This window comes from Pygocentrus nattereri, chromosome 3, assembly GCF_015220715.1.
Source record: "Pygocentrus nattereri isolate fPygNat1 chromosome 3, fPygNat1.pri, whole genome shotgun sequence".
In the NCBI taxonomy this organism is placed as follows: Eukaryota; Metazoa; Chordata; class Actinopteri; order Characiformes; family Serrasalmidae; genus Pygocentrus; species Pygocentrus nattereri.
The window spans coordinates 22,716,533-22,741,106 of record NC_051213.1 but is presented as its reverse complement, the minus strand read 5'-3'; the positions used below and the strand labels follow the sequence as shown (position 1 = coordinate 22,741,106).

General features: G+C 37.9%; 1 protein-coding gene across 1 annotated transcript in view; it reads right to left on the bottom strand.

Annotated features, from left to right (window-relative positions):
- Window positions 1-24,574, bottom strand: part of LOC108433587 (glutamate receptor ionotropic, kainate 3) — a 126,689-nt gene that overhangs the window by 25,109 nt on the left and 77,006 nt on the right. Inside the window, exons 9-11 of the mRNA XM_037537028.1 lie at window positions 18,264-18,377; window positions 10,989-11,192; window positions 967-1,190 (exon numbers count right to left, since the gene is read on the bottom strand). Of these exons, the coding sequence (XP_037392925.1) occupies window positions 967-1,190; window positions 10,989-11,192; window positions 18,264-18,377 (542 nt within the window). The remainder of the gene's footprint in view (window positions 1-966; window positions 1,191-10,988; window positions 11,193-18,263; window positions 18,378-24,574) is intronic.

The window sequence follows — 24,574 nt, the reverse complement described above, 5'->3', positions numbered from 1 at the left end:
ACATTTATTTGTACTGGTGTAACCATGTCCACATAGTACATAAAGCTCTTTAATTTCACAAAAGGTGAGAAAATCAGTTTTACCATGACACAGGCCCTTTAAGACTGAAACATACTTTAATTTCTTTCCAGTCCTTTCAGTGAACCTGTGTGTGGTGTCATGTCACTGTTACTCAGAGCGTGTGAGCACAGAAGCAGTTTCACAAATGCCACATCACCTATTGTAAAGACTCTCCTACTTCACACCACATAACTACTCCTGATTGCAGTGTGGCTTGAGCAAAACACCTGGATCCTGTAAAATGTCACTGAGGAGCCGAGTTGAGAAAATCTGATTGGTTACGTGCACCATGTGCCCCAGAAAAAAAGGGTTTAACTGACACTATTACCTTCTGCCTCACCATGTCTGCGTGACTATTTTGATTCAGTTGAAGAAAATAAAATGACTCCTACTTGAAGCACATTTCTCCTTCCTCAAAACGGAAAGGCTCTGTGTTATTGTATTGCATCACATAAAGGCAGTATTGCTGGCTGAAAATGGCTACTGACCACCTAATAGCCCAGCAGACAAAATAATGGCACTCCTGCAAAACTGCATTTTGTATGTTTTCGGAGGAATATTGAAAGGAAATGTGTCCAAAGACAAAAAAGGACCTGATGAGAGCAGCTGCCACCTCTTGAAACTCGCAGCCCGGCCAATCGCTCATTTCCTCCAAAATTAACTCAAGCACCACTCTTCACATGGCGCTCAATGTGTCAGCAACAATGGCTACCCAGGGGAGTAAGGTCCTGTGAGAGACTGTCTCACTGCTCTTCTGTTTCCTCAGCACTTCAGCACAGCAGAGCTGTGAAGATTCGCACATCAGCTTGCCTTTCGTGTGTAAGCTCAAATCTCACTCGCTGAGGTATTTCAAAGGGTTATGAGCAATAAAGATTTTTTTCCACACTCACTTTCAGTTTCACTCACCTGGCAATAACAAAAAGGACACAGCTTACGCCTAGGTAAGCCAGCAGGATGTAGACCCAGATGTCAGGGGTCATGGGGTTGAGAAAGGAGAAGAAGCCGCTGTTGGTGCTGTTGGGCCGGCGGTACAGGATGCTGATCCCCGTGTTCATGAAGGGCTTGGAGAAGTCGATCACTTTCTCCCGTACAAAGGTGATGGTCAGGGGAGCTACAGCCAGATCTGCTCTCTGATCAGAAAGGGTGAAACAAAAAAAACAGAATAAAATAGACAGATTCAATTTTCATTACATTGTTGAAAAGGAATAGAAAAAAATAGAAATAGATGACTGAAATATGACTTTCATATGCTTTACCTTTAGAAGGCTAAAGTTATTTATTACTAGGGATGGCACAATATTTTTTTTTCCTTTCTAGTACTGATATTAAAATCATAATATCTGGCCAATGTTTTTTTATTTACAAAAAAATACAGAGTTTTAAAAGCATTTCACTTAGGATGAGCATCTAAAAGTAGGCAATCATGCTCAGACTACTCAAACACTCTGCTACCCCACAGGAAGAAATACACAGCTAATAACATCACATCACACAGACTCATATTCACTCATCAGCAGTCACTGATGTAACTAGAAAAGTTTCCCCACTGCCAATATTCTATCCAGCATTTTCTCCTGTTATTTTCCCCTAAAACTGATACCTATCGATACCAATATGGCATTTCTACTTATTAATTTGCTGTTTAATTTAAATGTAATTACATAATTAATCACTTAATGAATCCAGTCATGATCTTGTTTTGTGATAATTAAAAAACATCTATTCACAAGCACAAACATGGTATACTGCATTACAATCAGCACAGAACGTCTTCCTTTGTTGTAATGCATTAATGGTAAGAAATAATTCATAGTGAATTTCATCTTCCATAACTTAAGAGCTAATCCTACAAAAATATACTCTAAGAAAGTCATAACTATGCAATAATGATCCCTTGTTTTTAAACCAAGATGAGCTAAGGGGTCCATTTTGAAAACATTTAAATCAGTCATCTCCTTGTCGACTGCCTAATGCTAAAGAAGTGGGTTTCTTCAAACTCCTGAAACTGTAGCTGTTATCATTTTTTAAATTGTAAAAAGCATTATAAACAAAATCATTTGGCGTGTGTTATAAATTGCAGCTGTGTGTAATATCTCAGCTCTCTGTGTGACACTGCATTGTCTAGCTCTGTTGCAAAGAATGTTGGATGCTCTGTGTGTGTTTGTGAGTGTACAAACAGATGACTGGCCATGTCATGCTGCCTATGAACAAACCCCAAGCAAATCTGCACCACAGGCACTCAAAGTCAGTTTTTTTGCCAAGGTGATTCAACTGTTGACTCAAATGGCCTAGTTTCCTCACTGCAACTACTGCTTTTTTCTTTTTGCCCTGTCTTTAAATTGCAGGCGAAGGGAAGTGTTCAGTGGCACGTGTCTGGCTGCATATTTAGAAGGTCACCATTTACATCGCCTCGCCCTGCTTCCCTCTCTCCAGGGTTGGACAGGAGGTTAATGAAACCAGCTGCTTGGCTCACGCATGGCTGCTTCCTTCCCCCTAACATGATGGAATCACAAAGGAGTTCAGAGCTCCTTCTCCTACTGCACGGAGAAAGGGATGCAACACTTGCTCTTACAAAACATCTCAAAAACGAAACATTTTCATTACAGCAAACTGCTTTCCTCCATCATGGAAAGACTCCTGCTGTCTTGGCTCTCTTTGACATTTCATTTCACTGTGATAGTCTCTCGCAAAAGGCCAGAGGATGACTATTTTCTGTCATTGTGTTATTCCTTTGGCCATGCTAGTGATGGGCATTCCAGCTCCTTTCAGTGACTCAGATCAATTGACTCAGCTCACCTATAAGAGACGGCCTTTCAGTTCTTAAACAGCTCTTTGTTCAGCAGCCAAAGTTTGCTATGTTATAACCATTTTTGCTTGTCTATTAAATCAATCAAATCAATAAAATCTTGCTCTCATTTTTTTAATGACAAAAATAACATTATTTTGTATTGTTTAAAAAACTTAGTTCTCCAGCTGTCCTTTATATTGTGTGAAATCTCATCATGAACAGATCAATAGAAATGCTCCAAAATTACTTGGAGTACTTGTTTTCAATATAAACCATCAAGATACTATATCATCATAACAAGAAGCAAGGCAGTCAGACCCTTGGGCACATGTTGCTTAGGCTCCACACAGCCCAGGCTCAAACAAATCTAGTTCTCACTAGATTTAACTTTAGAAGACTTGCAAGACTGAACAAGTCAGATGCAAATGCATTTTGATCAAAGTTCTACATGATTTACATCTTCAGTGAGAGCACAGTAGGATCTAAACAGGGGCGGATTTAGTGATTCTGGAGCCCTGAACAAAAGAAAGGAATGGGGCCCCCTGGATGCTCATTGTAAAAATAGCAGTCTCCTGAGTGATCTGACCATCTACAAAAAAATGCTATCTTAAATCTAGTCAATATATCTAATACTTCTGATTGTGTTGTAAGAATATTATAAGATTATTCAACTTATGGAAGTTTTATTTAACTTTATTTATTTACTCACTATATTGGCAGATAATTTTGCTTGTGTTAAGAAATATGCTTGGAACTATTTATTACTTCTATGTTATTCTGTATGAAATATTTTCATACAGAGTAACATAGAAGTAATAAATATTGTAGTCCCATTATATTTTGAGAGAATGAACTTGGATTGGATTATAACTTTTTTGCATAACTACTGCAATACTGGATCTATCTGTATTAACATTAATGCTAGCATTATGCACAGTGTCCTCACCCTGTTCAGCACTCTATTCAGACTGAAGTTAGATTTGGCTTTGGTCTTTACTTGATTTTCTCTCAACACTTAGAAAATCAAATTATGAATAGTATAGTAGTATATTGCTTAATTGTCTTGTTCTTTTCAGTTTAGCAGTGTCATTACATTACAACATAGAATAGTCCATTGTAACCATGACTGGGGAGGTGAGGTTGCATTGAAATGACTGAAATAATGACTACAATTGCAAAACAATTTTAATTAAGATTAATCAGAATGCCAGGTAATTTAACACCAACATGCACAGTACATCTAATCTGTATTTCATTGAGGTCTTTGGCTCATGGGGGCCTTTGATGGCTGCCAGTCTTTGAGTGGTGAAAAGGTCACTCCTCTGTAGAAGTATACTTCCTTTCTAGTATGCTTATGTGTGTGCATGATTGCTGCCCCAATCTTGTGTTCATTTGAAGTTCAGGTTGTGCACATCCTCAGAAATGTATGACATACCCATGAGATGCAATACCAAGGATGCAGTCTGCCACTTGTTTCTCTCTTCAAAGTCTCTATTCAGTTACTCTGTTATCATGCTCATTGTTACAGTAAATCAGAAGTAATCAACATAGGCATTCTCATGCCAGTAGGAGATGTTTTGGCTCTGACCTACCCCCTAGTAGCGAGAGCTTTTAATTCTTCAGATTAAAGAAGGTACACAGACAAGACTGTAAACCTATGTTAACATAGCTGCTGAATATTCACGTATATGCACATATATGCAGTGATTATAATCAAGCGTAATGAGGCCCTAAAAGTGCCAGCTCAAAAAGCCAACTTGGCCAGGAATGATGCATCACTAGCCTGTATTGTCCAGGCTTGGCTCTGTCTGTCTGCAGCAGGATTGTGAGGAGAAGAGGCCCTGTGGTGATTGGCAGGAAGCAAGTGAATGGCATAAAGCTGCATGCAGCAGCCTGGATTACCAGAGTCCACACTTACCGCCGTGGTGGCTAAATACCTGACAACCAGCCAGAGAAAGTGACAGAACAAGAGACAGACGCAGGAAGAGAGTAAGAGAGAAAAAAAAGGAGAGGGGAGAAAGACAGAGAGATAAAATGCCAGTCTGACAGGGAGGCCACTGAGATCTCATTAAATATTTACATAACATACACAAGGATTTCCCTTTCTTCCCCTCGGCCTACTGCGAATATTCAACCAACCTGCCGTCTGAGCAGCTGACTGATCCGTGGGACTGCCCGGCTCTCTCTAGTGACCTGTTGACACTGGTTGACTTGTGGCCATGTCATGCGCCATTATATATGGCAAAGCCAACACCATCTCCTCACAAGAAAGAGTGCTACATCCTGTCAAAGCACAGCCATGTTTGCTCTAGTTCACCTGCTGCTCCACAATTCATTAGACTAATCCCAGCATGGGGAAAATGTCAATATTATCACTAATAATCCTGAAGGAGTAGGTTCTGGCAACATTTGACTAGATCAAGAAGATGAGTGCATGGCTTGAGACTGAAAATAACATGACTTTTCATTAAAAGATATTCCAAAAGAAGATCCAGCCTCTATGTATATACCCTGAGACAATGGGATTATACTGGCGTGTAACCTTCCAGTGCAAAGATTAATTGCCACGACAGTAACAAATGATGTGCTAAGCCAGCTATTACTACTGGTATGGCGGCATGATTAATGGGATCATCTATTGTAACTAAATCAACTTTAACAAGGCCTGGTGCATCACTTAACGCTTTCCACACCATGCCCTTTGGCTTTTGTAGTGAACTTTGCAAAAACATGCTAGAGAAGAATATAGGCATATAGGCATGTATTACATATAAAAGCTGTTTTGCATTAAAGGGCCCATATTCCATGTTTTTGTGTGCTTTTTTGTTTGTTTTATCCCCATGAGGTCCTTATAATAATTGTTTGGGTTTATGTACCAGAAAGTCATACTTCATTTCTACATAACCACATTTAACCTCTCTTTATCCTTTAGAATTAAACTTGTTGTTTTTGTTACTAAGCCTTTAAAAGGGAACTGCACTGATTTTTCAAAACTCTCTTGACATTTAAAAGGTTTAGAAGTACACAAAATCATTGAGTGGTATGACATGAGAATGCTCCAATTCTAAAAAAAAACAAACAAAAAGAATTGTTCACAGCACTGGTGATCGGAACCAAACATCTGAAGTGTCTGTACTTTACAAATAGGTTATTACGTGAAATGGTTACAAATGCCCTGCTTGATGTCTGAGACTTTTTTTTAAATAATAGTTTTATGAAAAGGTTTTGGGCAAAATATTTATTTTTTGTCTTTAATCCATTCATAGCAGAGAGGTATATGCAGTGTGTTATAAAGCAAAGTAGGAGGATGGTAAGAGAGGCAAAAAAGGAAACCAAATACAACAGTTTAAGAACTGCACAGTTTAGCTGATTCTTAAGTTTTAAAATTTCTAAATTCACTATCAGGTGCCACCTGCTTTTTGGAAAAGTTCAAGATAAGCTTTTCTTAAGAACAAGCCACAAAATGCAGTGCAGGATATTTGCTAAATATTATTGGAACTACAAAATATGATGGTGCAAACTATCATCACATATGGCAAAAAGAATCAAATGGACTGCATACGATGAAAAACGCCTGATATCCTCTGTCAAATAAGGTGCAGCATGTCACCTCCTCCCACTCCATGTGCTTTTTTGTTTTAGTCTTCCATGTGCGTTTGTTTTGGTTCATGCCCCTTGTTTTGTGACTCTGCAGATGATTGTTTTCACCTGTCCCTCATGTTCCCGGTGTCATATTTAAGCCCTGTGTTTGCCCTTTGTTTCGTGCTGATCTTTGTATTGGTCTCTGTTGTTTGTTGGTGTTATCTGCTGTGGTGTTTGTTCTGTTGAATTCTGGTGTCTATCATGTCTGCCCCACGATCTCTCCGTATTGGCTACTTGAACCTGGATTGTTATGACTATGACCCTGGATTCGCCCATAATAAATCTCGCTTATCTCAGCACGTGCGTCCGCCTCCTCGCTCCCCGTTACACAGCAGGAGATTTTAGCCCAAAATCTGTCTACCTCTGCCAGAAGGCTGAAACCTGGCTATGGATTGACTTTTCAGCAAGGTAATGATGCCAAACACACATTAAAATTGTATTACTAAAGAAAACTTGTTTTGGTCCAAAAAAGTGTAAAAATTAAAATATGTGACTTATCCATTTGTTTAAGCCCAAAACATCACTCATTACATGTGTGGATTATTTAATATATTGCTTTTAGCTCAATTTTATGAAAGGCACCAATAATTGTAGAGTTGACTGTATGCAAATGCTCTCTGTTCTGATTGATGCACTGTGCCTTATTGAAAAAGCAGTCCAGATTGAAACACTTCTTATTTCTTCAACATGAATGGCTAGCTCTTTGTAAGTGCATTGCTTTTGTGACAACACAAAAAGAATTAAAACGGGCCATGTTTTACAGCTCTGTTTCTGTATATGGACTGTATAGACTGTATGGTATGAAAGATCATTTTACATACTAAATCAGACTCATTCATTTAAATGATGAAAATTTGCTGTTCCCTGATATCAACCTTTTATATTAAGCACACTCCAGTTTGAATCTCCTGACAGGGTTTTTTAAAACAACTCTCCATAGCCAAGTGGACTTTGCTTCCTCTGTTTGACATTTTTGGTCACCATAAATGGGCTGCTCTGCTTGACAGGGCATGCTGACCTACAAAGTCGAGTTACAATGTCTCACACAACCTACAAGAATCTTCATTAAATCCATGAACCCATTCAGCCACATAAGAGTAATAAACATGTATATATTGTGCACAGTACAATACAAATTAAATCAAATTCTTTAAGAGCAAAAGCACTGATAAAAAATCAGTGGAACCGGTAAATGTCTTTGACAGTGTTCATTAATAACACATCCTTTTCTTTTAATATGTGTACAGAGCAAGGACTCTCAAACCACACAGCAATACTTTCAAATGAGAACATGTCAAAAGTGCCTACTTAAATAGCAACCCGTTTATTGCAGGGTTTTTTAATGCAATGATGCCTATGCAGGAGTATTCTCAATGCATTATCAGTCCATCTCAAGCTGTTCAAGGAAACCAAGGAAATCTGAAGAACAAATATATTATAATGCAAATAAACCTCAGAAACATTGTGCTTTAATTCCAAGCTTAATATGCTACTTCCAAAGGTCTAGGCTTCTATGCTTAGTGGGAATCAGAAGAGAAATCACTTACACCATCAATTCCTCTTCAGAGATTTGTGATTCCCTGAGCTAACTCACACGAAAACAGTCTATCTAGCCCAGCCTCTCATGGTAATCTGAGGTCAGCTCTCAGAGCTTGTTCCTTAGTTTGCTTTTCAGCTCTGCTGATTCCAGATCAGCTTATCTATATAGACAGCAGCAAGAAAGGCACTCAGCCACAAAATAGAGCTCCTAAAAATACACACAGCACCTTCGATACCGCAGAAGCCATTTGATAAGGGCCAAGAATACCGGAGCCAAATCCATTGCAGAGATTACGAGGATGAAGTGATTTGAGAAATGGGAATACTAGAGATGGATGGATATTTACAGAAAATTAGTGTCAGTGAAACAAAGTGATCTAGGAAATTTGTTTTGCTGATGAAATGCTGAAAGCCTGAAAAATCAGTGCATGCATAGAAAATGTCTGATTGTTGTAAGGCAGTAGATAAAAGAGCACATGAAGAACGCCATTGCTGTTGTCTATTTTGTTTGTAAATAAACAAACATTCAACATCCTATAAACATGATCTTACCTGTAGTCATGACAATGCTAGTACCAATATGAAAATGGAACATACCGGATGTATTAAATACACAGTGGTATGCAAACGCTTATGCATCCCTCATCAAAATACACTTTACTATTTTTCTATGTGTAAATAAATAATCCTCTTAAAAACACTCTTCTGCACATTTTAATGCATAATTACTATTTATTAGCTCAATTTAACATAATGTTCAAAATAAAATATGGCCTTTGCAAAAGTTACGGCACATTTTATATTGTATGTTTTATTTTTTTCCAATTTCTTAAACTAACAGCAGCTTAGAAAATCAACAAAATGTATAATTTGATCAGTGGTCATTTAGTTATGACTGTATGTATTAGACTAAATATAAATGAAGTACATTCTAATTTCATGTTTGGAATCTGTCAATTCTGATGTCATGAATCAAGCACACTGTATTTTCAATATATTTCATTTTGCATGAGTACATTTGTGATCTATCTATTCTGGATCTTCACACTTCATAAGAACAATGCCTCAGTCTTATTACTGTATATTTATGCTAAAGTCTAAATAAAACCCTACGATGGACACAAACACACACCCCTCTTAGGCTCTACCTGCCATAATCTCTTTGTTCCGCTCAAGGTGACTGTTATCAGAGCGGATCTGGACGAAGCACAGGGGAAGATTAAGTGCTGCTGCAGTAGCTCACCTTTTGCAGCCCTTCCAGCACCTTGCCATTGACTCCCACCATATGACTCCGTCCACTAAATGCCATTTAAGCTATTACAACTTCTCAGCCAGCCTCAGTGCTGATCTGGAAGGGTGAAGGCAAAGGAAAGGGGAGTGGGATGAAAGCCACTTTGCAAATGCCAGCACAGCAGTGCCATGCCTGCCAGTGCAGAGGCCCTCAGGTTGCAACACGGGGACAGCGGGTGATGCTGGGGAAAAAGGGATATGAGGTGGAGGGGGCTTGAGTCTCAACATTGCTTCTGCTGGCTTAGTTGAGCAATATTTGCTGTGGCAGCACTTGCTGCTATCTTGCCCACAAGTATCAGTGTGTCTGGGAATGTTTCTTCACCTTTGCAACTCACAGTTTCAGAAGTGAATACTGGACTGAAATAGATGGCACAAGTTAACCCTTAGAAATGTTGACTTACTACTTTCATTTGCTATGCTACTGAAATGTAATGATGTAATTACATGCTATGAAACAGATAGTTATAGTGATGGACAGTGACTCAAAATTTGATTGGCTGAGCTGTGTTCCTGAACTATTGTACACTTATATATATATAAACTTATCACCTCATAACAGCTGAATTCTGTATATATGTATATAAAAAATATTAAATTGTGCTGCAAATGGACTGTTATACTGTTGGCATGGAACCCAGACTGTATTGATAGGTACATGAAGAATCTTACTTTCTTACTAACTTTCCTTAAGAACTAGGTTAAATATAGCAGGCTAAGCAAGATAAAGAATTTATTACTTGAATGCCTTACATGCATTTTTTCTGCCTCAAGTAGTTTTAAACCAAGTGTGGGAAAATGAATGAATAGCAGCACTATTAGCTTGATGCTAACATGACACAGAAACACAAACACTGCTATACTATGTTATTTTCATTATTGTATGACAAAAATTTTAAAAGCTCATCAAATGACTGCGTATACAATGAAGGGTAGCTAAAAGTTGTTGTCCTTCTTCAGCAGTTCAGCATGATTCACTGGCAACAATTGTAGCCTCTAACTACATTTCTTGGTGGAAGCCATATTTATTGGAGTTATTATTAATTCAAATTTAATTTATTTATTGAAAATGTGAATATTTGTTCTTATTTTATATTGTTGCCATTTTACAAAAGCACTAAGCCACGTGACTCCAATTCACATCGTGCCTAAAGACCTACCTTATCCGCGATAAACTCACAGTAATTCACAGCTTCTCATGGCTTATTGCTTTATTTAATTACATAGTGAATGATGCAATGAGTTGTTTTCTTTTTGTTTTGATGTCATGAAAAAATTAAGTAGAAAATGTAAACTGTATTTGACCTTCTGCAAGACGAGGCTGTATGCACAACAATTCTATCAGACTCTTGAACATTTAGCGTCTGATAGAATTTCTCTGCTCATTGCAGTGAGCTACAAGTGAGACATAATTAATATCGAATTACATCATGTTTTTGGTATCAACAATAACTGCAACTTGTTAAATTATATTATGCCACTTTGGCAGGTTGTTAGAATATATGAACGGTGATGGCAACAAATAAGGCAGTAAGTTAATTACCCATGCTAGCAGCTGACATGAATTTACTTAAGGATGTTGACAGTTGAGGGATCAGTTGCTTTATTGCTGTGGTAGTGGCATGATGCTGTAGTGAGGAAGCTGATGCAATGATGGTCAACCTGTACTTACATGCTCCATAAGCTCTCTTATAATTCCATTCCACTGGCCCTTGTCATCCTGGAAGCCGTATTTGCCGTCAGGCACGAGGCGGATCTCATAAGCAAAGCCCAGAATACTGGCCAGCTCCTTCAGCAGGTCAATGCAGAAGCCCTCAAAGCGGTCGTTGCCAACAAGCGCCTTGTCAGACTTCTTAAGCATGACATATGGCTCCTCCTGCTCAGAAACAAAACATCAAATGATAAGCAGTGGTGAGGTCAGCTTTTTCTGCCGTTCGTTGATACAAGCTCTTAATTGAGAGGAAGCAAATACAGCTGAATGGTCGAACCCATAGCTACAGCAGAGTCACAGCTCTCTTTACATATCTTAACTCTAACTCAGAGCTCAGGAGGAGGGCTATGTACTTTATGAGCTGGGCCCTGACAATTTTTACAACTATATAATACTTCTTCTCACAGCTCATTGTTTGTATCACATAAATCATTGTTTAGGAACCCAACAGTGCCATGAAAATGAACATGCTCATAATGTCATCTATGTACCATTGGAGAGCACACTGGAAAAATATTAAATTTACTAGGATTACAGGTGTACACATATGACTATGACATTTTACATCAACTCAAATTTTCTTTTTTAACTTATTTACTTTTTGGCATTAACTGCATTGATGTAATATATTGCCATCTGTTGTTTTCAATGACACACTGTCCAGTGCTATACAGAAACTCTGTGATCTGATCGATTCCTGTGCTAGGAAATTTTCTCCCCATGTACTGTGACCACAATCTAGCTTTTACAGCATTTTACACTTGAACAGGAAGGAAAAAAATCCAGATGTTCCCAGGCAGAAAGAGGACGGCTGCACTCAGTCACAACCACAGAAGAGGAGCGATGCTTCAGACATGTGTAATGATGCTCAGGCTGAATTTCAAAATCGATTTCACTGCTGTTCTCCGTCCCGTCCAGTTGCCTTGATAATAAATGCCTTGGAGCTCTGCCATTTGCATGCTTCTATCAGCGGAACGACTGCCACTAATTCATCAGCAGCACACATACTGTATGAATATAAAAGAGACATATTGGCCTGAAGCAGATAGTGGGCCACAATTTTGGTTAAAGCTAGAATTTACTCTTTGGTGGCACAGGATAGTGTATATATATAAACACATGGCATGTGCAATATGTTTTTTTTTTATGTATGTTTTATTTCTTCCAGTATATTAATGTAGGAAATACCTAGAAACTGTGCACTAACATTTGCAGAAAACACAGAAAAATATTTGTTTGTTCCTTGTAATGTGTTAATGTGTCACAAAACATGTATTTTATAGGGCGGCACGGTGGCGCAGTGCTGTCGCCTCACAGCGAGGAGGGCCTGGGTTTGATTCCCCGGCCGGGCAACCAGGGTCTTTGGGGAGACTTTGCATGTTCTCCCCTTGTAGCGTGGGTTTCCTCCGAGTTCTCCGGTTTCCTCCCACAGTCGAAAGACACGCAGTCAGGCTCTCCAATGGTACATAGATGACATTATGAGCATGTTCATATGTGTACACCTGTAATCCAAGTAAATTTAGTATTTTTCCAGTGTGCTCTCCAATGGTACATAGATGACATTATGAGCATGTTCATTTTCATGGCACTGTTGGGTTCCTAATCAACGATTTATGTGATCCAAACAATGAGCTGTGAGAAGAAGTATTATATAGTTGTAAAAATTGTTGAATTGCCCCTGGGTGTGAGTGTGTGTGTGAGTGACTGTCTGTGTCTGTCTGTCTGTCTGCCCTGCGATGGACTGGCGACCTGTCCAGGGTGTATCCTGCCTTCCGCCCAATGACCGCTGGGATAGGCACCAGCACTCCCCTGCAACCCTGAGGGAGAAGTGGCTTAGAAAATGGATGGATGTATTTCAGGAATAAAAAGTTACAGAAATGTGACTCTTTTTTTCTATAGCAATTAATTTTGCTATGCTTTTTAGTGACAAGGCATATATATATATATATAAATAACTTCACTGATATTTGCATACTTATTTGCCATATGCCTTGTCACTAAAAAGCATGGAACAATTAATTGCTATAGAAAAAAAGAGTCACATTTCTGTAACTTTTTATTCCTGACTTTATGTCTTTTTTTTTATTAATACAGAGTCAAGATCATCTGGCATCAAATAAAAATGTATACTAATCCTTATCTTTGTCTTTCTAAGGCACTTAGAAAGTGACAAGATGCTAATCCATGACTTCTAATGATTATAACTGACACACTGTTAAATAAATCATAGCCAATGAATTCTTGATTATAAAGCAATTTACATTGAAACAAGTCAGCTCCAAGGAAAACTTTGTATAAGTTGTCCAATTATCTTGATCAAAAAGTTTGTGTGTTGCAGAAAAAAAAGTCATTACCATCTGTTCCTAGTCTCCTAATATGTGAAATTCCCCAAGGTTTGGACTCATATCAAAGCTAAAAGCAGCTTCTCTCTCTCTCTCTCTCTCTCTCTCTCTCTCTCTCTCTCTCGCTCTCTCTCTCTGCATGGGTGTACATAAGTGAAGGGGGAGTGAGGGAGAAGAGAGTACAGAAAAACAGTTATAGGCAATGAAGTGAAGACAATGCATGCGGGAAAGTACATTAAATATTTTAATCTCTTTTCAGGGTGCCAGGTCTCTCAATAAAAATGCCAGGCGTCTTATTTGTGCACTGATGGGGTTGTTTCATACAGTGTCATTATGAGCCACCACAGGATCATGAGTCATGCCTTGTCTGAGATGGGCTAAGTTATAGACTCCATGTGGACTTTTGCATCCATTCTCATCAGAGCCTGGACACAGCTCACCAGAACTTAGTTGGAACTTCAGCAAATCAATTGGACTGTGTGTGGTCTAAGCTTGGCTGAGAGTGCCTCATGAAACTTGCTAATTGATAAACACGGATATGAATCCTGCCTTACATGTGAGAAATGATATATGCATAATTATAAACTAAAATAACCAACTGTGATAATGTAAAGAAAGTGTCCTTTGGACAGTCAGCTTTTTCAGTAGGAACAGCCAACACTTAGAATGAGAATATAAAGGAATGTTCAGCTATTTTAAGGTGTGGCCATTGTCTGTAATTATTTCAGCATTGGTGTGCTCTATTTCATTGCCTAGTATTGCTGTGTGGATCACTCATATGTTCATTCATTATATAATTATTAAAGTCATGTCATGAGTTTTTGTTGATGCTTTTGTTTTTTCTGTTTCTGAATACAAATGAAGTTGGTCAAGCTGGAAGTCACAGGAATGTTTTATTAATGTGCATCATGACCACTGTAACCGTGCGGGGGTGAGTGGGCATTTAACCCACCATTTTTCAAAGTACTAAGGTAATGACCACTGACCTATTGGCACAAACAGACAAACACAAGAGCAGAACCAACTAAAACCTTAATTTTCTCAAGCAGTAAAGCCTTTATGATTTCAAGTTTAGTGACAGGACTGCTGCAGCTTCCTATCCAGTAAGAATGTTTGTTACACAGTATTTGACATGTAATAAATGTCATTTTTTAATTAATACTTTGCTAAATTAAGATTAAAGGATTATGGATTCAGCTAATATATCAAGGTGCAGAGGGTCAGAATATGAGGCCTTGTCAAACTCAGACCCCAAGATTTTATCTGGATACTTTTGCCGATGGTTTTCGGGCTTCGCTTATTTGATGCACACGGCCCTTAAACGCTATTTTACCAGGGCGCAACTTTTTTTCTCATAAAAACTGAGATCTCGACCATAAAAACACAAAGGTTCTGCCTTTGTGATTATGCTGTGTAGCTTTTATAGCCATGCTCGCATGCAAAATGGATTTTTAATGCTTCTCTATAATAATTATCATTCCATTTTCACTCCCCAAAATAAAACAACAAAATTTTATCTGTATTCTGTAATTCAATCTGTAAATCAAGACATCTTTGTGTTTCCAGGCAATGGGTCTCATGGTCACTCAGCCCTCCTGCTAATTTCCCAGGTATCGTACAGGGTCATGCAGGTAAACGGTCATGTCATGGAAATCATGTAACAATGTTAAACAGGATTGTTGATTTATTGAGACATACAAGATAGGACACAGTTGTATGGAAAAATAATCTGTCTATCTATTTATTTAAGATATGAAACTTAAAAAACCAACTGAAATTGTCTATTAAAATTTAAGGAAAACAATATATTTAAATGTTTTCTAGTAGAGGATTAACTTTCTTCACTTTGAAAATCAACAAAAATGTAGCAATCCAAAAAAGTCTAAGACCAAATTGATTGTGTTTTTTTAACCTAGAAATAAACAACAGAAAGTTTTTATATAAGCTTGACAAACTCTCACATTTATGTAGTGTTTACTCAACTTATTCAAGCAGAAGGCTCTTCATTCTACTAGTTCTCAGAATTTACCGCACTCATGTTTTAAGATTTGCTGGCACTTGCACATTACAAAGGCAAACGAGGGCCAAAATTTCACAACACGTCTTTTTGACTGATAGATTTATTTACTTTGTTCATTTCTCATATGTAAGTGATCATGGAACTCCCATGGTTGGCACTAGAAAAGCACTGATTACAGCCTTCTTCCCCAGTCCTGGCCTAATGACAGTGTTTATAGATGTTGCTAACTCATGTGCCTGTCCAAAATAAGCCCACAAAGGCAGTTCGATGTCAGCACCCCAATGACAACTCCACAAAGCCCCCTAACCTTCCAGCGACAAGCATAAATATAGGGCCTAAAGCATCACTGTGCTGCTGCACCGAGGGAAATGCCTGTTTATTTCAAATCATGTCACTAATGGCCTTTTCTGCACTCTTCTTTGTGTAAATCTGCTGCTCAGCATCCCGGCAGAACCACCACCACTGGTGCAACACTAGAATAATACTACGCTCGGTTAAAAAAGAAGGCATCGAAGTGATTTGGTCAATGAAAATATAAATTTTAAATACCTGTACTGTAAAAAATTTAACACTCCTTTACTTTTTTTCCTGACAATTGAAATAACCAAGAGGAGTTTTCTTTTTAGTCTTATTCAAGGTTTTTACCATGCAATACAGATAACTTAACAATTATAAGTCAAGAACTTACTTTTGTTTTGCTATATTACTCAAATATAATTGAAAACTATATTGTAAGTCATGCTATGAATTACACTTTATATTTCATTTACATTAAGTATCTATATTATGTACTGAGTAATACACAAATGTAGAATTTAATGGAAGTTTAGAATCTGCACTACTGAAATAAGTTATTTTTCGATTAAGCTACAAGTGAGAAATAATTTGTATCTAATTACATAAAACTTTTGTTATTGCAGGCAATAACTGTGGCCGGTAAGAGATCAAATATATTTTTAAGAAAAAAGGCCATCTTGGCCATAAAAATTGGTTAAGGATGGAAATGCTGAAACTGAGTCAGGTAATCGGTATAAAATATTTTAGAGTAGAGCTCTGGATTATAAGTACTCAATCTTTTTAATGGAATAATGTTTTGGTTAAAAATATATAAAGCAGTGGTCATTAGCCCTGCTTCTGGAGATTTACCCTTCTGCAGAGTTCAGTTTCAGCTCTAAAATACTGCAACCAGTCAGTGATCCATTGAACATCTAAACTTAAACTTATTATTCAGCTATTACACCTAAGGCTTATTATCTAGAAATTTCTGTGACTTTCATTTATACAATTTACATGGTTATCAAAGTTATGAGCTAAGGTTTGGACCTGCAAACCGTCCTTTAAGCCCAAATCAAACATCAACAACCTAATGTGTGCAGTTGTCTAAAAAAGATCTGACAGTCCAAATGAATGATGGAGAATATTCTAGATTCTTCCATCAATCAAACCAAATATTTTGTCTGTTGTGTTTGCTGGTGGTCAGCGTACTCTGGTTTTTAAAGTTTAATGGGTTAACTGACCTATCTATGCTCCACTGACAGATACATTCTTATGTTGCAACTGTTAAAAGGTTATAAAAGCTTCACAGAATGTTGGCAAAATGTGTTTAAACCTAATAAACGTGTGTTTTGCTAAAATACCTAAACTGAGTTCTAGGTCTGGTGTGTAATCTCTCTCTGCCTTACAGCTAAAGACATCATCCATGACTGAACCATCCTCTAACTGTAGACTTAGAGAATTTTCCTTGGGATCTAAAGATTTTCACCTCTTTCTCTCTGTCACTAAGTAGCTTGACTTCACTGATGAATCTTGAAGCATGCTGTAATGTCAATATATATATATATTTGTCAAGCAAGACAGAGAAAAAAAAAATAGCAAAAAAAAAAGCTACAGGTGCTACTGTTGTAAAGTATGTTACCCTAGCTTGGTTTGTTAAAATATTAAAATAGTTCAAGCCAGTGATCATTCTGCTTAGCATATCAACCAGATGTAAAAATGTTGTATGCAAAAGTTTTGGCAGCCCTGCTCAAATTACATTTTGTTCATTCTCTAGAGAGAATACACTCCTGCACATTTTAAAGCACAATTACTGTTTATTTGCTGAAGAAACATATTGGAGAAAAAACACAATTTCATTAATTTATTGAAAAATGTAAAATTCAGCAAATAAACTTGAATTGTGTACTAAAATTAGCTGAAAAATGCGTTATTAAAATTTTTTCTTACCAAGGACTCAAATATTACATGGGCCAATCTCAAAAAATCTGGGGCCAGCTGCACAACTGCCCATTGTTCAAAATATGCCAAAACTACAATGGCAAAAAATAGGCACTGAATGCTTGAACAATTCAACTGCAGATAACCACTGGTTTGAACTAGATACCTAGCATCCTTTTTTTTCTTCTTTTCTTTGTGGTGCTGTCTCATAGATCGCTGTTGGCAAGGGGGTGGGGGCACACATAACAAAATTAAAATAATATTGCAGGCTTGAGCCATGGGTCTGACTTGGCTCCGGCCTTGTGTTTCACACGTGGGGCTCAGATCCTCAGCAAAACATGTAATTTGCATCACAACTATTCAAAATACACATCATTTGCAATTAATAACACATTGTACATTTAGGAACTGTGTGCTAAAATTTCTCATTGGGATTTTTGCCAAAGAAAAACTGTAAAGCTAGACCAGTGTTGCAGTCAGTTGGATCATGTGCGTTAGATCTGGATTGAAAGTGATCTCTTCAAGCAGGTAGGCTGAACTACAGGAGGAGGGATGGCGACCACTGTGAGAGAGCGAGAGAGGGGAGGGAGAGAGCAAGACAGAGAGAAAAGGAAAGAGTGAAAGGGATGACCTTCATGTTAAGTGCTTGTGTGCCCTTACCAGTATGGTGGTGATGACGAGCGAGCGGTTGGAGAGGGAGTCGGTGATGTTCATGCCGTTTCGCTTGGGGACCTCAGTGATGTTTAGCCCTCCTGAAGCACTCCACTTCCCCACCTGCGGAAGATGAAAATTGTGTAGCCAGTGCGCACTGCGCTTGCCTGCGTGATCCTTTCCCTCCCCACAGCCCACCTCACTGCATTAGCAGACCCTGCGGAGCTCATCCACTGGTATTAGCTGATTGCCTATGTCACCTATATGCCAAAAGGTTCTAGGGGTAGAGAGGTGGGGAGGGTGGCACCATGAGGAGTCGGGCTCTTGCACACCCTCCGAATGCATTAAGATCAGAGGAAGGGCAATTCAACCAAAGGAAATTGCTTTTCAATTCAATTTCGGAAGAGAAAATGTTGAACAAAAGCAGAAGCGGAAATTACCATAGCATGCATTACAAATTGATAACACTGTTTGCTTATCGTTATTAAAGACTTGGAAAAGATTGTGCTGCAATTTTCCATCATACTGTTTTGATGAATGCAAAGAGGATGGACCTTTAGTAACTGTGCTTCGCTCGCCTAAGATAAATGACATTGAGGACAGCTGTCCAATATTAATTTAAGGTAGATGCTTTCTTCAGCTGAATATTTTGCTGTACTGCATCTATCAAATCCAAATCCTTATACACAGAGATATAAATAGTACATTTATTTAGCCTATATTCCATCTATGTTTGTTCTTTGTCTTAAACTGTGAACGGTTCACCTATATAAGCACACTGAAAAGTTTTGAGTTGTAAAATGGTGTTTGGTCAAGAAATGCTTTATTAAACTTTTTTTGGAAAATATATGAAGTCAAAGGCAGTTAAGCCAAAAACTTCTCTCTTGCATTCTAGTCTTGCACTAAAATGTCATTTTTTCAATTAAATTAATTATATATCATATCCTAATGCTAAAGTGCACCAGGTTGAACATGATACTGATTCATTCATTCATCCATTTATTTATTTATTTATTTATTTACTTATTTACCATTTAAACACAAGTTTTAAATCATGTAATCCATTAATGTGGGCAGTGGAATGGTTGTTGGATGTTTATATATATTGGCTGTTCTTTGCAATAAAACCTATGTGATACTGTGTGTTCTTCTCACTGCTTTTTAGACCATTCATCTCTCATTTGAGATTATTAATCCATTTTAATAGATTAGAGTTGCAATCTGGTTATCAGAATTGTAGAAATGATAGGAGATTATACAGTCTTTGCTGCTAATATAAATACTGCTTCTATAAAGCAATGCTGAGTACATCTCCATTTAAGGCCTGTGATGATCATGAAACTAAATATTTGCACTTAATCTTGTCAATTGTATTAAAATCACAAAGTAGACAAATTGGTTGTTTAGCTATTATTTTTTATCAATATTTAATAGAGCCTAACTGACAACAGACATAGTTAAAGTTCAAACAAACAAACATAACTCACTGCTGCCCTCTTATTAAAAAACAAAAAAAAACAGAAGCGGTATGTGGCAGACAGTTGTCATGATGTTTAAACCTCTGTTTACAACTTCCGGGTTTATACCATAGTACCCCTTCATGTGTCTGGCAGAAAACGGAGATCACTTCCAGCATCACGTGTAATTCAACCAGTTACACATACATCAAGGGATGTATTTTTTTGGTTCAGATTACTTCATTCTAACAGGAGTTACAACAGAACATTCAGGGCCTCTTTCAAGTGAATCTCCCTGTAGTTATTACATATAATATGTGAAATATTACTATTACTACTACTGCTACCTATAATAGTAATAATAAGAACAAGAAGAATAAGAACCATTAAATGACTTGTTTTGCTTCGCTTTGCTTTTGATCCTAAAGAAAGATTTTTTCTTCATATAAAAAGTGGTACATTTTGCTATTGCTAAATAAGAGGACAAAATCAGATTCTGTAGAATGTATTTATAACTATTAATAATTCAGTAACACTATGTTCATCATGTGAACATGAAAATACAGTGAACAGTGAGCTTCCAAGTTTCATCACTGACATCCGCTGAAAGCAAGAGTGGCTGCATGTTCCATCTCCTCGATGATGGAGCCCTCTTACTCTCGCTCTTGTTGCTACAGCTTGTAGAGTGGGGGTTTTCCAGTTTGCAATTGCTGTTTTGTTAGTTTGTGGGTTGTTGATTTATTCATGGTTCTCCTGCAAGTACTGTCCAGGGTAGTCAGATAAAGGTGTCTGCTGGTGCTAACATTACTGATGTTACTGATATTGCCAGTATTGGTATTGCAACCGGATGGTCCTATTTTAATCGCTGTAACTTGTCTAGAATTTATTGTACGGCTTTAGTGGCCTGGGAAACTCACAGACCATTCGCATGTGTTGTAAAATACCAGATGTGATGCTACTCAGCCAATCAGATCTGGGCATTACGTTGAGCACTGAGACTCGAGTGAGAGGTGCACACACAGGGGAGAGACAAGGCGAGACAGCAGTTGGAGAAGAAAGTGAGCTGGATTATTTTACATGGTGTGCTCTAAAAAGAGAAAGCTGACAATAAATGTTGTTGAAATATGACTGAATTGTACTTTATTTGATTTGACATTCAGTTGTTGACCACATAAGATGTTGATGTAACTATTACTTGAGTAAACAGTATATGGCACTGAATCACAGTGGAAGTTAGACATTATGATGTTTTGGACCTTTGCTTGAGAAAATGTTCTTGACTGGACCTTACTGAATTGTAATTAAATATCTCTGAACTGGGGGGTCAGTGTCAGGGCTGATGTGTGACAGAAAGATAGCAGCAAGAGTGAAAGGGAAGGTTTACAAGACAGTAGTGCGTCCTGCTATGATGTATGGTTTGGAGACTGTGGCTCTGCCGAAAAGAGAGGAGGCTGAGCTGGAGGTGGCGGAGATGAAGATGCTGAGATTTTCGTTGGGAGTGACAAGGATGGACAAGATTAGAAATGAGCAGATCAGAGGGACAGTGAAGGTGGAGCAGTTTGGAGATAAAGCCAGAGAGGCCAGGTTGAGATGGTTTGGACATGTGTTGAGGAGGAATAGTGGATATATTGGGCAAAGAATGTTGGAGATAGAGCTGCCAGGTAGAAGGAGAAGAGGTGGACCTCAGAGAAGGTTTATGGATGTAGTGAAGGTGGACATGGAGATGGTTGGTGTGAAAGTAGAGGAGGCAATGGATAGGGCAAGATGGAGGCAGATGATCCGCTGTGGCGACCCCTAAAGGGAGCAGCGAAAGAAGAAGAAGAAGAAGATCTCTGAACTGGGGGGTGGGGTAAATAAATAAACAATGGCATAAATCATTTTTCATGGTAATGCGCTACTTGGCACACTCTTCCAGAAACACACAAATGCAGGTTTGTCTTTGTAGCAGGAAGAAGCAATGTTCATCTCAAAAATCTCTCCCATGATGTAATTCCATTAATTTCACATTCACTCCACAGAAATACAGTGATGCCCCTGCCGAATCAGTGAATCTATTATAGAGCGAACTAAGTATCTGTCTGAAGTAGTACTCCAAAACGAAAATGCTTCATTGAAATGCATTTAATTAACACACACACACACACACACACACACACACACACACACACACACACACACGCATTAATAGAATGTGGCTGACAGGAGAAGTTACTCTGCCTAAGAAGTTATGTTGTGAGTAATCTAACTAATATCAGTGGAAAGATCTGAATAAATAAGGCGAGTTTTCCACAAACTCCACTCCCTCCAGCCACAGAAAGAAGCCCTGCATATTGTACAGACACTCCTCAACAAATCATTAGCGCAAATAGCCCTGTGGCTGTCAGCATCCATCTCTGTCTGCACGCATGCTGCTGCAGCGCTGCCTTCCGTCTGCCTGCCTGCAGCACGGCACACACACCATCCCTGCAACTGCTCGTGTATTCATCAAGCCCACCGTTGAGCTGTATATCCATTCAAAGTTACACAAGTACATCTCAAAAGACACCATGAATGCCTGATAATACTGTCCGCCTGACTCAGCGCCCCAACACGTTTCGATTTGACATGCACATTAGTTACAGCTTGTGTAGATTCTGATGAATTCCAGAGGGAAGCTCTTGTGAATTCCAACATTTCATCCTTACAAAGTAGTAGCAATTAAGCTCAATTCATTAAACGTGATTATCCACTGAAGTTATACTTATTTACAAATGGCAGGAGAGTGCCTCTGTTCTCCACCCCTAATGCCAACATAAAGCAAATTTTCCACCCAGGAAAATACTCCTAATTCCAGTATGAGATAAAACGTGGGCTAATATTCAATTAAAAGGGATTACTTCCCAAGTCTCCTTCTCCGGCAGCTCAAACAGTTAAGGCCTGGAAACACTAAGCTGATTTTGCACTGACATGACGATTTAGCTTTGGTTTTGAAGGAAAAGCTTGTGGATGTCTCATACCTGAAAGACGCACAAAGACAGGGGCTTATATTAAGTTGCGTTACTTTTTCAACCAAATATTTGACACAGATTAACAATTTAATCCATTTGTTACTTCTAATTGAAATTCGCTTTTCCTCATATTCAAACTGGAATTTATATTATCACTGTTTGTTTGTTTCTTGTATATAAACAATTCTGAAAGCAAAGGCTAAAAAATTATTTTGTGATATCACTAGAACCAACTCATTCACATACTTACATATTCAACATACAGCAGTTTAGCTCCACTCATTCATATTGAAGTTATAAGAAGTACTTCAACTGTGAGTGCTTTTTGAATGAGGCACAACATATGGTAACCAATCAGAACAGAGCTTGTTTATCTTATATCAGTCATAAAGGTAACTAAAACAGTCATGTTACATTTCAAGGGATAAAGAGAGGTTGGTAAATGGTCATGTAAAAATGAATAATGACCATTTTTGGTTCTTATAGTACACAATTAGTATAAAAGGTCCTTAAGGGCAAATATAAATGTTACATACAGGCCTATCAATAGGTCTATCTTTAAGACTATCAATGTTTTGGTAATGTTCTTTTGCCTTGTAAACATGCACAAAATCTTTCCTCTTTTAGCTCATGATGGATTTTAATAGACTATACCTCATTTTTTTGGTGCACTTTAACAAAAATAGAATTTAAAGGTATCACCATTGAGAAACAATGGGCATCTTCAGTAAATCCTACATAAACAAAACTGTGCCCAGCATAACCTCAACATCTATTGCTTCTATCCTTGTTCACTGACATCTACTGATGTATTGCCAGTATAAAAAAAAGTTTTGTTTCTGTTATTCTTAAGATAAATATCCCAGGCATATTTACACACCTCATTACCACCAAAAGCATTTCAGACTTAATCTCTGCTTGTTGTGAGCAAAGACTGTAATTAACAACGCTGGATACCATAATCCAATTTACTTTATGATCCTCTAACTTATGCTGATGTTTAAACAGCCTATTTGCTTCATGGCTAACGGGTACATTATTCTGTCAGGACATTGAGTGCTCTTCTATTCATTCTGGAATGGTGGCCAAATTAGACAAGGTAGTAAGGAAAGTTTAGTGTACCATAATACTGTAATGCAGACAAGCATTTAACAAAGCAAACAACACTACATAATGCGGCTTTTGTCATATTTATCTCTGACATTGAAGAGTACTACCAAGCAGAAAAACAAGAGCAGATGTCAATACATGAGTCTTTACTGATGATTGTGACAATGAATATAGAAGATCTAACTAGGACTAAACCAGATGTCAACAGGGGCTCCAGCAGAAAATGAAAGAACATGTAACACATTAATTTTACTTGGATAGCTTTGTAAATAATATAAATGTAAGAGCAACATTAGATGGGTATTACCTCCTATGTTGCTATATTGACAAGGAACCGATCACACTTTTAGAGTAAACACTGTGAAACTTGTATTTTTTTTTTCCCCATTAGCTAATGTAACAGTTTATCACACCTCATAAGACAGCTTTGCTTCAGAGGTACAACATGTTTAGCAGTTACATGTCACAGTGCGATTACACTCAAAAAATAAACTGCCATGCATGCTGCTAGGTGTCACTGGGTGTTTCAGAGTGCTTTAAAAGAATAATTCAAAATACATGAAAGCTAATTAAATAAGTGGCTTCCTTTTGGAAATGTTTTTGTCTGGTTGACATTCCAATTCCTCTGTAAATTTTTTTGAAATCTGTCAAACAAAGAACAATGTTGGTCATTTAGACTGTGAGATCTTTGCTCTTTTGTGTTTCCTTTGCTGTGTTTGAGTTGGGTGTGTGTTGTAAGAAGGTGAGATCAAGCGTTTCCTTGTAC